Source organism: Macrotis lagotis, chromosome 1, assembly GCF_037893015.1.
Source record: "Macrotis lagotis isolate mMagLag1 chromosome 1, bilby.v1.9.chrom.fasta, whole genome shotgun sequence".
Taxonomy (NCBI): Eukaryota; Metazoa; Chordata; class Mammalia; order Peramelemorphia; family Peramelidae; genus Macrotis; species Macrotis lagotis.
In genome coordinates this window covers 598,964,263-598,979,355 of record NC_133658.1, presented here as the reverse complement: position 1 = coordinate 598,979,355, position 15,093 = coordinate 598,964,263, and the positions used below count along the sequence as shown (strand labels likewise).

Sequence of the window (15,093 nt, the reverse complement as noted above, 5' to 3'; positions counted from 1 at the left end):
GTGGGGGGAGGGAAGCAAGATGGGGGGGGAAATTGTAAAACTCAGATAATATCTTTAATAAAAATAAATTAAAAAAAGAAATCAATAGAAGAAAACCAAAAATAAAAAAAGAATGCTGGTCTTACAAATTCAAATCTAAAAAGTGATGATAATGGAGTAAAGCCCTGGCCCTGGAGTCAGAACTTGAATTTAAAGTTGGTCTCAGAACTCAGTAGCTGTGTGCTCTGGGCTAATCATTTTTTGCCTCAGTTCCTCATCTCTAAAATGAACTGGAGAAGGAAATGGCAAACCACTCCAGTCTCTCTGCCTAGAAAACCCCAAATGGGGTTATGAGGATCAACTCTTGAGTCATGAAAATGACTCAACAACAGCAAAAATGTTGCACATTGTTGGCAAAGCGGCCAAAGTTCCGGAGCATTGTGGCTATGAGCAACAGAATAGGAATGACAGATGACACTGCAGCCAGGGCTCAATTTGAAGATTTATTTCATTTGCTAACATTCATTCTTGACCTAGACAAAAACAATTAGGAAGATTATTTTTTTGTTGAACCATTTTCTTATACGAATAACCGAACAATTCCTTCTCAATGAACACTTTTTCTTTTTTCTTTCTTTCTTTTTTTTTTTTGTTAAGAAGCTATAAATAAATAAAAGCTTTAAATGTTACTGGGCTCAAGTTAAATGAAAATGTCACAGACTCATTGCTCAGAAAACCCTGGTTTTCCTTTTTTTTCTTAGCTCCAGGGGAGCAGCTGGGTCTGCTGGGCCTAGGTTGGGGCTGGGCCAGGACCTGATTTTTTAACTTACTGGATTTTTGAATTTGCAACTCCCCTCCTCACCATGATTCTCCTGGCAGATAAAGTCATCAGAAAGGTGAACTGTAAGGGGAAACTCCCCTTCCACTTGTATCATCCCTTACATTTCCAAGATGATGCTGAAATGAGAGGAAGAAGTACAAGTGACGCTTTCAATCAAAAGCCAACAGCATGAACCAAAAATTCGAGGACGGTCATTGGCAGCTGTGGGTTTGCTCTGCCTCACGGGCACCCGAAGTGTTGGTGATGGAAAGAAGGGACCCTTTTTAAAAAAATTTCCAAATGCAAACGAAGAAACAGAAAAATCATCACCTTGAGGGGAATTAGGGTCATTAAAAATAACTTAAAACATATTTCAATATGTACAAAACAAATCACGTGCTCCCAGCACCATTCTCAAAGACCAGCCTTTCGGAGTACAGGTCTCTTGATTCAGTCCTTCGAGGCAGTGCCTGACTCGATGCAAAGGGAATTTCAAGAGAAGATTGTGGCTGGCTTCTGCCACATCCTAGCTTGGCCAGGGTGCCTGGCAAATCAAAAGTCTCTTTCTGAATGTGGGAGTAACGCCAAGTGAAGCATGAGTGGGTTCTCTGACCCACACTAATCGTGGTGAGAGATCCCTGTCACTCTTCCAAACCACAGTTGATCATTTTGATTAGAGAAATTCTCCATTAAGATTTTCAAAGCGAAACCACTAATTATCGGTTTGCCATTTAAAAGGGCCAACTCTATGAAATTCACCCACAGAATAACCTTAATTTTTTGCATATGACACGCACCCCAAGCACATAATCTGCCTCCCCCCCCACCAGGCATGGTAACCAGCACCCACTCAATCATCTGGGTCTATGTGATGTACCCAGTTTATGATGTGCATTTTTAACTAGGTTGGCAGAAATGGGACAGGAAGGCAAGCCTCCCAGTGAGCTGACTGCGCTCTGCCACCACATACAAACTAGCCATACAATACCACCCCATCTGGTGATGGATTCCTCATCAGTCCCCTGTGTATAGGAAAATAAAGTCCTGATACCAGGACATTCTGTGTATTATAGCAAGAAATCAGATCAGGAGAAAACAAACCCAAACATTTCTCTGCAGTGATAGGTTTTTTAAACCGATATATCTTAGTGAAAGTCAGGTTAAGGAAGGTCCTTGTGACCTTAAAACAGAGGAAGCTAGGACCAATCTGTTCTTTGGAGTTCTCTTGATGTCATTCTGCCTTGTCTGACCCTGGACTAGTCACTTTAACCTCTCTAGGCCTCCCTCAATTAAATCATCTTTCCAAGGAAGAGAAAAATACCAATTTCACAGGAGTGTCATGAAGATCATGTAATAGATGTGAAAGCACCTGGAATAGCTAAATTTAGCTACCGTTATTTTTATTCCACTTCACAGACTGTTGGGAAAGAAGGGGTTCAAGAGCAGTCTGGTTGGCACTCCCCTAGAGAGCAAGAACATGCAAAGCCTTGCTTAGTGTGGGGAAGCTTTTGCAAAGCAGGGGGGCAGGGATTCTTCAGAGTAGCCGATGCCTCGGGGACAGGGAGGGTTGAAGGCTGGAACGTCCAATGGCTGATTCTGCTACAAAGAAGAGGTGGTATCTTAGGCTGAGCCAGGGAGCTAAGAGGACTTGAGGTAATTTCAGATTGGAGCAGATTGCCTAATCACTCTCCCAGGGTTTGTTGGAAGGGGAGGGGGGAGTCTGGTTTTTAGATTCTGACACTGGGTCATTCCATAGAACTAGGGGTATTATTTATTCAGTGAGACCACCCTGGAGTGGCCCAGGACTGAGAATCCCTTCTCTTTAGCAACTCTTCCTTTCCAATGCATCACTTTATGGTGTGACCAGAGGGACAGGAAATCTGAGGAGAGGGAGATAAAAGAAAGTTGAAGAATGACTCTAGGAAGAAAAAGGAAAGAAATGAGGGTGGGAAAGGAGTTAAAAAGGAGAGGGAAGGAAACAATGGCAAATGGAGATCTGGAAACAAAGTGTGGGATAAGGGAGAAGAAAGAGAGGAAAGAGAAGGAAGAGGCAGAGAGGAGAGAGAAGGGAGAGAAGATCTGGGGAAGGGTACAATGGAGAGGGGGAAGATTTGGGTAGTAATGTGGCCTTGGGGGCTTGGCCACTGGACTGGAAAGGGGGAGTGTGGATAACTATGAAAAGGTTTAATGGATGGGAAAAGTGGCTCAAAAATAGTATTCATCAGAAAGCAAAGACACACACCAGGGGCCAAAGGATCACACTGGAATCTGTCAGGGAGGTGCTTAACAATTTAAATAGGCAGAGGGATTTCAAGAGGCTGAGAGGAAAACCCTCTGGAGTTTCTGGTTAGTTGAACTTCTGAGCAATAAGAGTTAGCCATAAACCTCTGTTGGTGAAACACCTTCTACAATACCAGAGTCCCCTCCTTTTCCTGCCTCATACGGAGGTGTGAGGAGGACTTAATGGAATCGTTCCTGAGTGAGGGTCTTAAGGATATTGTCCTGAACATCCACTCTAAACATCTGATGTCGAGAGAGAAGGTGTAGGGAAATTGGGCTCAATTCAGAATGTGCTAAGGGCAGTCTGTGGAAATTCTTTTCTTGACTAAGTCCTTTACACAGCATCTCTGAATGGCAGCCACCACCCTTCCCTTCCTCCCCATCCCACAAAAGAATTCTGGTTAATTGAGGGTCCTATATCTAAATTGTACTTAATTTGAGATTTTAGAAATTTTTTTTAATTTTTGTTAACTGAGGTTTCACTCCATTTATCTATGGATGCCAAAAGACAAATAAGCAATGTGAAAATGACAGGAGTTGGAGTTTTTGACTGGGATCACATCCTGAATCCTTCAGCAAATCTCCAAACACGAGGGAAGTTTAGGAGGGCTTCCATTGGGTCTTTTCCAAAGTGTCATGCACACACAGGGGTGTCCGTCCGGTGCAGGATATTAGCCTCAATCCTGCTCTGTCCTGTACATTCAGGTAGTAACATCTCCAGTGACCAACTGGTTCCAAATCACTGGTTGGTTGGGGTTTAAGGCAGTCAAACACCCCTTGAAGCCAGAGATTCCAGGGAGAAAGGCAGTGACCCCAAAGCAGGACGTGGTGCTGGCTGGCTTTGGAGGGGTGAGAGCTCCTGGGAGTGGACCCGATTCCCAAGGCCCCTTTTCTTTCCTATATCACAGACAAGCTCACAGCTTTGGAACACACAACCACCTTTTCTGTAATCAGCCCACCCTCCAAAACAGTCCAGTTCCAGGGGATGATTAATACAGTCTAATACTTAAATTATCTCCCTCCCCCAAATAATTTCCATACCAATACATAAGTGCTGAGTAGAGCAGCAAAGATACCCCAAGTGGTTTGGAGAATATGAATAAGATAACTGGAAAAGGGCAAGAATCTATTGCAGGTCCTTTATTGACAGGCATCAATTCCAGTTAAGAGATTCTGATTGAGCAGGGATATGAAATCTGATGCCTCTTTGGGGGGTGGTGATTTGAAATGGCAATTAAAGTCAGCAAGACCTAATGCTTGTCATTTCCCTTTTTCCTGTGGCTTTCCTGGTTCTCAGAGTAAGGGGGGTTTGTTTAGTCTTCAGGAAAGCTTTGAAAGCTAGGGAATGGTCTAAGGAGGGCAACTGGCAGGAGGGAAAAATTTAAGAAAATTAAAAAAAAAGAAATTGGGTTTTCTTGAATAAAGGTACCTATTCTCATAAATATTTCAGATTCTCACAAGTAATAAAGGCAGGAGTGATGTTTCTGTCTGGGACCAGAGAGTCCCTCCAGGCTTTTGAGTGAGATGGTCCCCACACTCTATGGGAACAATCTGTCTAATATATTAAAATAAATTAAAATGAAACACTGGTGTTTGGACCTTTTTTAAGGTTTCATGGGCTGTACCTGGAGAAGGGAAGGGATGATGTGTGTATGTTCATAAATACCATCAGTTGTATGTGGAATCAAATTTGTTTTCTCTTCCCTGCTCTGAAGATGCCCCTTAGTTGGTGGATGGAGTGAGGAGGGCCCCTGTGAGTGGGATGGATCCTAGACAGCTTCAACATCCCCTGTGAATTGCCCTTGTGCTTGAAGCGCTCCCTTACTTGCTGTTTTTTTTTTTTTACTGTTTTCCTCTGTGGCTATATGAGCCCTTCTGTTTCTGTGGTTACATGATGGACCGATAGTCAAGCCATCCCTTCCCTTTGACTTTCTTTTTCTTTTCAAGAAGCTACTACTGCCTTCTCTCCCATGGGCTTGGAAGCTCAGGGCAGGATGTGAAGGAAAGTGACCCTTTTATGAGCAGTCCTGGACCTTGGGGGGGGCGGGGCTAACTCAGTGGTTCTGGGTTAAGTACAAGTTGGTTGTGACCCATTTAAAATTTTCCTTTATTTATTTTTAAAGAATGCCTGGCCTTGTAGAAACAGTAAAAAGCCACACTTCCCCACTCCCCCCCCCCCCACCACGTTGTATATTTTTCACACATATCTACCTTCTGTTAAACAGACTGGGGACTTTTTAAATAAAGTTTTATGGGTTTCTGTCACACAACCATATGATCCCCCTCTGAGAATTTGAGAATTCTTGGGTGCGGTCAAGTAGAAAAGGCTCCCCTGGGCTACCACTTCTCTATAATATGGCTCATGTAGTCTTCGGTGGGCAAGCGTCCCTGCTCCTCTGCCTCTTCCTTGGGAAGGGCCTCGTTGGACCGGTGGAGGAGCCTCTCCTCTCGATTTTTAATCCTCTGCTCCATCCTCTCCAGCTGCCGCTTGTACTGGTACCGTTGCTGGAAGAGGTCCTTGGCATAGTCATAGAGCTGCACGTCTAGGTCGTTGAGCTCCTCAATCCTGCGGATGGTGTCACCGTCCGCCTCCACACCGCCTGCCCGCGTGCTGTTGTACTGCATGAAGGGCCGGATGAACTTCAGGTTGAAAGTCCTTTCAAACAGGTACTGGGTCTTCCTCTGGAACTCCGTCAGGCCAAAGAAGGCCATGTCCCGGAGGTTCTTCTTGGCGCTCTCCAGGAGGACCTGTGCCCGCTTGTTCTCTGGGATGAAGGACATGTTGTAGCAACCCACCAGGCTCAGGTCGGCCAGCATCCTCACCTGGCGGTTGTTGGCCAGGTTGTAAGGGCAGTCCATGAACTCCTGCAGCGTGCAGCCCGACCAGTCCGTGCCCTCATAGCATGGCGGCAGCTCCTCGGGTGTCGGGGTCCGGCCATCACACATGTGCAGTGATGTCTTCCAGGTGGCCCCGCGCTGGACGTGCCGCCACTCGCTCAGGTAGCGGGACACGGGGTCCCTCAGCAGCGTGATGTAGTAGAATTTCCTGAAAAGAGACAAAAGAGGAGAGTTGAGAGCAGTCTTGGGTCAAAAGATGACATGAGAAGGGCTCTGTAGGTAAATGCTGGCTCTGACTACTGTAACTACTACCACCACCACTATCACAATGTTCCTACTATTAAAACTACTACCACCACCACTACACTATCACAAAAGTTCCTACTATTATAATTACTACTACCACCACTACCACTACTACTATGATGACAACTACCACCACTACCACTACTACCACCACTATCACAAATGGTCCTAGCATTATAACTACTACCACCACCACTACCACTACTACTATGACTACTACCACCTCTATTACTACCACCACCACTACTTTTACAATCAATGCTAGTATTACTTCTACTACCACTACTATTACTATCACTGTCACCACTACTACTATTATTACTACTCCTATTACCACTACTTCCACTATTACCATTATTACTACAACTGCCTCTGTTATCACTGCTAACACTACTACTGCTACACACTATGATTATTACTACTACCACTACTATTACCAATACTTCTACCACTATGAATACTACTGCCACCACTACCACCACCACTATTACTATCACTGCCACTACTACTACTACCATCATCACCACTACTCCACTACCACTATCACTACTCCCTCGACTAACACTACTACTACTACTACTAACTACTGTTATTACTACTACTACCGCTACCACCACCACCACCACCACCACCACCACATTACTCCTCTACTAGCTGACATCTGTTAAGGAAAAAAGGCTTATAAAAACACCCCAAATACATTAGCTCATTGAAGCTCTACAACAACCCTGTGGTAGATGCTTTTATTAACTTTATTTTACAGAGGAGTAAATTGAAGCTAAGAGTGAGTGAGTGATTTGCCCAGGGTCACAGCTGAAGCAGCATTTTCATGCAGGTTTTCAAGGGGGGGCTTCCAAGTCCCCCATTCTAGTGCCATGCTAAATATTAGAGATATAAATAAAAAACAAAAATGATTCTTGCTCTCAGGAAGCTTACGTTCTATGGGGGAATAAGAGTTTGGTTTAGCAGTTTAAGAAAGTCAAGGATGGCTTTCAGTACGTGAACTGAATCTTACAGGAATGAAGCTAGTGAATGAATGTGAATTCAGAGATATCTTATATTTTGGAAGAATCTCCCAACCAATAACAATTTAATTTCCTCTCCAGTTTTGGTGAGATTTAACAAGTTGAGCTTCTGAGGTCCCTTCTAGCTCTGAGATTGTGATTTCAAAATATCCCCCCCACCCAATTCTACACTTCCTCTAGGTTTCCTTTTAAGGTTTAACTTAACTCTTCTTTTTCCAAACCACCATGGTTTATGTACCCCCTCAGGTATTCTTAAATTACTTAAACTTAGTATCTTTTAAAAATGGCCTTATCTTTTATTTTTAAATTTTAGTACTTTGTTATAAAAGGTGTGAATGTAAAATAACTCAAATGGTTTAAAAAATACCACCACCAGATCAAACTAGCTTTGTGGTCTTGGGAAAATCATTGAACTTTTTTGGGGGTCTCATTTTCCTCATTTGTAAAATGAGAGATGATTTCTAGGGTTCTTTTCCAGCTCTAAGGGTTTTTTTTTGTTTTGTTGTGTAGTGGTGGTAGTAGTTATAATGTAGGATCATTTGTGATCATGTAGTGGTGGTAGTAGTAGTTAAAGTAATCAGAGCTAAGTTTGTTTTTTGTTTCTCTTCTAGATACTTTAGGAGACATGAGGTATGGCAGACCTCAATCTAGGTTGGGATGGTGGTAAAATGAGTGAGATATAAAGCTGTGAGTATGGTGTCATCTGAGGAACATACAACAGGGAAAAAGAATACAGATGTGTCAATTCCCTTTCCTATCTAATAAGGAGTCACCCACCAAGAATAGGCCACCAATGGCCAAAATGTAGACTCTCTTCAAGTTATTCTAATTCTATGGAATAGACCATCATCTCCCAAGGTATCCAAAGCATTACACAATGTCTAGTAAATTAATATTTGTTGAATGGGAAAAAATAACTGAAGATTTTCCCTTTCCCCTCACCCCCAAAGCCTAGTGTTTTTCCCCTCTCCTCTAAACAGCAGCCTATAATAATGATTCATCTCTCCTGCCTGGGATGCTGCTATGATTTATATAAACAGTGCTAAGAAACCACTAACAGATGGGGATAAAATATGACAGAGGAGAGACACAGACCTCAGTGATGGATGCCAGATGTTCACGCGACAGACACTGATGCTAAACACTGCTGACGTTTTTCTTCTCATATGTGGTGGTAGGGAAGGTTCCTTCCACTAATATAACTCAGACACAGCCGTCTACTCACCCCCACCCCTGCCGCTTACCCCGCTTACCCTTACTTCTTACAACCCAGAATGGCTGGCAAAGTGATTCTTAGAAGCTTCCAAAGCTAAATGACATGAGGGACATAGTGTTAGGCCTCAGATGTTGACTGGACATGTGGCTCTGGGCAATGTCACTTAAGCCTTTTAACCTGTTTCCTCAATTGCAAAATGGGAATAATAATAATAGCACCTGCTTCTTAGGGTTGCTTCAAGGATCAAATGAGATAATATTTATAAAAAGCTCTAAATCAGGTCAGAGTCTCATTTTTTTGCTTGGTCAAAAGATGGATAAAACCATATGTTCACCAAGGATGACAGACAGGTGCTCTGGAGAAATTGAAGAGTCATGAAGCATTAGCCTGTAAGAGCTGAAAGAGCAAATGGGGATTTATTGGCCTCAATTATCCAGCACCTATGCAGGAGATCAGTTTGACAAAATGACAGGCATTGTGCAAGGTAATGGGAATAGGAAAAAAAGGGCAAAAACATAAGCCCTGTTCTCATGGAGCTTCCACCATGATATAGGAAGTAGCATGCAAAAAACTAGGTAATACAAGACTCATGTCATATATCTTATATAGGCATACCTTGCTTTACTGCACTTTGCCTTACTGTGCTTCATACATACTGCATTTTTTTTTTTTTTTTACAAATTGAAGGTTTGTGTAACTTTGTTTTGAGTAGGTCTGTTGGTGCCATTTTTCCAACAGCAAGTGACATCATGTGTCTATCACATTCTGGTAATTCTCACAACATTTCAAACTTTTTCATTATTATTCAATCTATTATATTGATTTGTGATCACGGTACTATACTTTGGTGTTACTATTGTAGCTGTTTCAGGGAACCACAAACCTTGCCCATATAAGGTGGCAAACTTATTCGATTGTTATGATTATTCCATCGACAAGCTGTTCACCTGTCTCTCTCTCCTCAGGTCTCCCTATTCCCTGAGATATTGAAATTAGGCCATTTAAGAATCCTACAATGACCTCCAACTGTTCAATGAAAGGAAGAGTTAATAGATGCTACAAACATTATTGAGGTCTTATTTTAAGAAATTGCCACAGTCACTCCATCACCACTGATTGGTCAGCAGCCATCCATACTGAGGCAAGACCCTCCCCCCAGCAAAAAGATTAGGCCTCACAGAAGGCTAGATGATGGTTAACACTTTTAGCAATAAAAGTTATTAAGTGTATTTTAAAAAATTATACACTTTTTATTATACACTAACTAGATGACAGTATAAACAATACAGCCAACATAACTTTTATCTATTGTGGGAAACCAAACAATGCATGTAACTTGTTTTATTGAGATATTCCCTTCATCATGGTGGTATGGAACCAAACGCAATGTTCTCTGAGGTATGCCTATATCTGTCTATCTAAGATACAGCTTAGATATTCATATGAATTGTAATACCTAGTTATTTAGATATTGTCTCCCCCATCAGAATGTGAGCTCCATCGAAGATGTATGTATTCACATACACATATACATACAGGCACATATGTATATATGTGTGTGTGTGTGTGTGAATACATAGCTAGGTGGCACAGTTCATGAGCTAGCAAGGACTTTGGAGGTCATATGCTCCATGCTCAGGAGATGAAACCCCTCTAAAGGACCCAAAAGTCTCTGCTCAAACATCAATATCCTGGACATCACTGGGCAGAGTCAGGATGAGTAGAACAGATGCTGTCTGAGGCAGAAAGAGCCTTCTGACCCCAAACCTTCCCCAGCTCCAGCTTCCCAAGAGACTGAAATCCCTCAAGTGCCCCCATTTTCGGGGATTAAGATATCAGGTGACTTTTGGTTGGGTTTAGTTCATTCGGTTAACTCATTGTCATCAAGGTCCTCAGATATCAGGGTCCAGAGGTGGGAGGACATATGTCCTTTCAGTATGGATGAGAGGGAAGCAAGAGGCAGAGTAGGTCAATGTGAAACAAAGTAGGTGAAAGTACTAGAGAAAGAAAAAGGACCAAAGAACTCTTTAAATGGCCTGTCTTATCCAGTTCTACATGAAGAGACCTTTTCCTAGGAACTCTCAGGATTCCTGGTGCCAGCATGACACTAGCCCTTTGTTTGGCACCAATACCTTCTCAAGTTAGCAACAGTCTGGGAAACTTTCAAGAGCCATAGAAGGGCTATAGTTTGCAAATGCTGTTTAGTTTGATCCTTACAAACAACCTATAAGGTAGATGCAATGGGGTTGTTCTCATCTTATAGAATGAGGTCAAATGACTTTCTCATGGACATAAGTTTGTAATGCAGGATTTGAACTCCGTTCTTCCTGATTCCAGGTCTATCACTAAGTATGTCACTTGATTAGGATGAAAGAGAAAGAAGAGGACTGGAAAGACTAAAACACTACTTTATCACTGTCTTGCTCAAAAGCCATGAATAGCTTTCTACTACTTAGCTGATGAAATCCAAGTTCATCTTGGATCTATTATTTTAACTATTGTTGAGTTGTGGCTGACCGTTTGTGATCCCATGGACTATATTATGCCAATACATTCCATAGGGTTTTCTTGGAAAAGAAGTAGTTTACCATTCTTTTAGGACAGACAGAGGTTAAGTGACTTACCCAGGGTCACACAACTAGTATCTAAGGTTGGATTTGAAGTCATGTCTTCTTGCCTCCAGACCCAAGGCTCTATCCACTGAACCATCATAGCTGTCTTCTATACAAAACACTTGTTCTTGTCAGGCAGATTTTTCTCATTGTCTCCTCCTAAAATGCTTAATATATTCCAGATTCCTTGGCTTCACTTATGTTTTTCTCCTTCTTTGCTTGGAGCATTCTTGTCCACTATTTTCTCACATTCCTTGAATCCTGTCTGTCTTTCCAGAGCCACCTTCACCAGGATGACTTCCCTGACCACATCCTTTCCCTAATTACTTTTGCTTCTCCCACAACCACTATTATCTGGTCATGCATATTTTGGCATCATCCCATGCTAACTTGTGTTATTTAACTATTTCTTGGGTATAAATGTTGCTTCTCAAACCAGACTGAGGGCATATTAATATTTGCATCCTATAAATCATAAGCACAATAGCTCATCCCTAATACTTGAAGTACGGAAGGAGATACAAGATTCTACTACTGTTCCCCTCTCTCTAAAAGGCCCCCAGAGGTCTACAAGGACAAATAACTTCCTTTGAGATCAGATTTGTAGGCAAGACAGAGCTGTGTTCCCTTTGTCAGCTTTCTTTCCTGTCCCCAGTCCCTTTTTAGATATTTTCTCTTTTTTCCCCACCTCTTTGTGTTAGAAAAGCTCTGGCAAACAAGTGACATTTCTAAGCCTACACATTTCCTCTATTAATTTATTGAAATTTCACCATGATTTCTGACAAAAACCTCCCCATACCTGGCTGGTCATTAAAATACGCTGCTGCTAATCCTCCTGAAGCATTTCTGTTGCAAATTTTCAGTGCAATCCCTCATCACAAGTCAAAAAGAACAGTTCCCTCTCATCTCACCTTATTGGGATTTCCCCCTGGTAGTTATCAATTCACCTCCAAGAGTCCCTCAACGCCGCCCCCCACAAAAATAAACCAGTCAGAAGACATATTCCCATAAGCCAACACTTTCTGACCCTTTTCTTGTTCCCTAATCCCTTTGTCTCCAAGTGGTTTTCAATATGTTCAGCCTCAGATTCCAGGAGGGACAATTCCTTCCTCCAGTGGCAGATGCTTTCTCAGGGCAAAGCTGTTGAGTCATTCCTTTATCCTCATGACAATCCTGGGAGGTAGGTGCTATTATTAATCCCATTTTATAGGGATTATGAGACAAATAGAGATTAAGTGCCTTGTCCAAGGGAACACAGCTAGTGTCTAAAACTAGATTTGAACCCAGCTCATTGTGCTGCCTAGTTAGCTGCCCAAGGTTTGGTCAATTTGGCTTGAAGCCTTGTTGTCCTCTTTGATTCTTCTCTCTTCCTCAAAATCTAATGACTTGATAAAACCCTATACTAATATTACTCTGATCACTTATAGATTTACATTTTGACTTGGAAGGGAGCTTAGAGGCTGTTGAGTTCAACTCCCTCATTTTATAGGTAAGAAAAGGGACTTGCCTCAGCTCACATTGTTCCTAAGAGTTGGAAGCTGCATTCCAACTCGAATCTTATCATAAGATCATGGCTTTAGAGCTAGAAGGGAGGTCTATCTAGCCTCTTCATTTTAGAAATGAGAACACTGCTACTCAGAAGCAAAGAGCTTTTCCCAAAGTCAGGGAGATACTGAATGGGAGACCTGGACTTTGAACTAGGTCTGATGACAAATGCACTGTAGAGCTCCGTAACTTTAAAGCAAAATAGAAATAGAAACTATTATTATTCAGGAAAAGAATTTTTTCTCCAGCTGGGGAAAGAAGACTCACAAAAGGAGAGAATACTAGGAAGGCTGCACAGAATTGCTGGCTAAGAGGAGATGAAATATGCTAAAGCTGCCTCTCTATTTCCATGCTGTTGTGACAGGTCTGCTCTCTTCGGTGTGAAGTAAGCTGGTCTTTTGTTCTAAAACCACCTCTTCCTAGCTGGGGGTGAGGAAGAGGGGAGAGGGGAGTTCTCTTGTCTGGAATTTGATGCCCAAGTCTAGGGTTCTCTTTTGGGCTTATTTATGAGCTTTCTGTCTGATCATGTTCTTTTCCAACTTTTCTCATTCCAGTAACTGAGTAACTGAAGGGACTTTTAGTTTCTCCTCTTGTAATAGTACATCCTCTTCTCCCATACCTCTTGGGTTGTTTAGCCATTTTAGAGATGAAGCAACTGAGGCCTGGGGAAACTGACTTCTCAGTAAGACTACCCAATGTTATTGGCAGAGAGGATGATATTCAATCTATAATTCCCACACTGCTTCAGCATGAAGGATAAGATTAATGGCCTGCAATTCAATGGTTTATTTTGGATTTTGAGATGGAAGTCATCAAAATGTCTTCCCTGAGCCACTGTTAGCTTCTTAATTTCCCACTCTATTTTAAGGATAGTAACAGGATAATAAATCCAATTGTAACAGAGCAGAGAAGTGCCACTTCTTACATTTTGATATTCCCTTGGCAACCTCGCCTTTTGTTCTTCCTGAATGCACTCAGAGCGAAGGCAAGGGGAATTTGATCCTTGGTGAACCTTCACTCAGCAGACATAAACAAATGACAAAGGAACTAATAGGGACTATACCCAGTTTTGAGGCCAAGGTCATATGGAGATCATAAGAGATCAGAGCTGTGAAGAAACTTGGAGGTTATTTGGTCCAAGTCCCCCCCTTTTTTTTTACAGATGAGAAAACCAGGCTCAGAAAGGCCAAGTGATTTTGCAAGTTAGTAAGACTTTCAGTCTACTGAATTTTTTTTGTTGTTTTTGGTCTCTATCCAATAGACTTTCATGGATCCCTCTAGCTTATAGTTTCAGTTAGCTTCACTCCATCCAGGGATTCTTTATTTAAGGTTTGCAAACTAGTTTTTTTTTTTAATATTTTGATAGAACCATACTTGTATATATAATTGGTCTCCTTGGTAATTATATGTATTCAATTTTGCATTTAAAAACATTATTCTGAGAAGGAGTCCATAGTTGTTATCAGTCTGACAGTAGTCAAGGTCACAAAATAAGGTCAAAACTCTTGTTCTATAAAGAACCAACCTCTTCTATAGGGTTCAGGGGTTAGACTGTCTGACCTGGGGGAAAAGGTCCAAAGGGTTTAAAACTGAATTCTACTCTGGACTGATTGGTATATTTTTAGCTCTCACTTCCCAAGGACTAAAATGTAGGAGTGCATGAGCCCATAGCACCCAGGTAAGCCCTATCTTTTCCTGGGAGCAGGTGAAAGGCACTGGTTCCACAAACTGCTCTCATAAAGTGAGCTAGCTTCAACTCCAGGTCCTGGCTGCTTCTCTAGGGACTACTAAAAGAAACAACCACCCACAAACCAGGCTAATTTTAGTGTTTTAAGACAGTTAACAATCCTATTTACAGTGACTTTTTCATTGTTTTATCCTAGCTGAGTACTGTAAGAATGTCATTACCTTCTGCTCTTAACAACTCACATTTATTTATACAGCATCTTATGGCATTAAAATTTTATTATCTGAAACTCACGCATCCTTTTAGTGATTCTGTTTTTTTAAAAAATCTTTTCTTTCCAAACTTAAGTTTCTAATTATGAAAAAAATAAGACCCAGTTATCATAGCTTTATCTCAATGTTAGAATTATGCTGCTTGTTTTTTGAAAGTACTGTTGCAATTTTTATTTTTTCCTCTTATAACAGTCCCATTTGAATCCTTACCTGCCACTGGAGAAACAATATGGGATAGAGAAAAAAGACTGTAGGGGCGGCTAGGTGGCGCAGTGGATTAGAGCACTGGCCTTGGAGTCAGGAGTCTGAGTTCAAATCCCGCCTCAGACACTTAATAATTACCTAGCTGTGTGGCCTTGGGCAAGCCACTTAACCCCATTGCCTTGCAAAAACTAAAGGAAAAAAAAGAAAAAAATAGAGAAAAAAGACTGTATTTGGAGGTAGAGTATTTGGGTTTGAGGCCTGGCTCTAATGCTTAGATGAGTATCCTCAGACAGGTCTCATTTAATCGAA

At 41.7% G+C, this 15,093-nt stretch overlaps 1 protein-coding gene across 1 annotated transcript in view; it reads right to left on the bottom strand.

The window, feature by feature from the left end:
- Positions 1 to 4,204: 4,204 nt before the first annotated feature.
- Positions 4,205 to 15,093, bottom strand: part of HS6ST1 (heparan sulfate 6-O-sulfotransferase 1) — a 292,056-nt gene continuing 281,167 nt past the window's right edge. Inside the window, exon 2 of the mRNA XM_074214910.1 lies at positions 4,205 to 6,125. Coding sequence (XP_074071011.1) covers positions 5,417 to 6,125 — 709 coding nt within the window. The 3' untranslated portion in view covers positions 4,205 to 5,416. The remainder of the gene's footprint in view (positions 6,126 to 15,093) is intronic.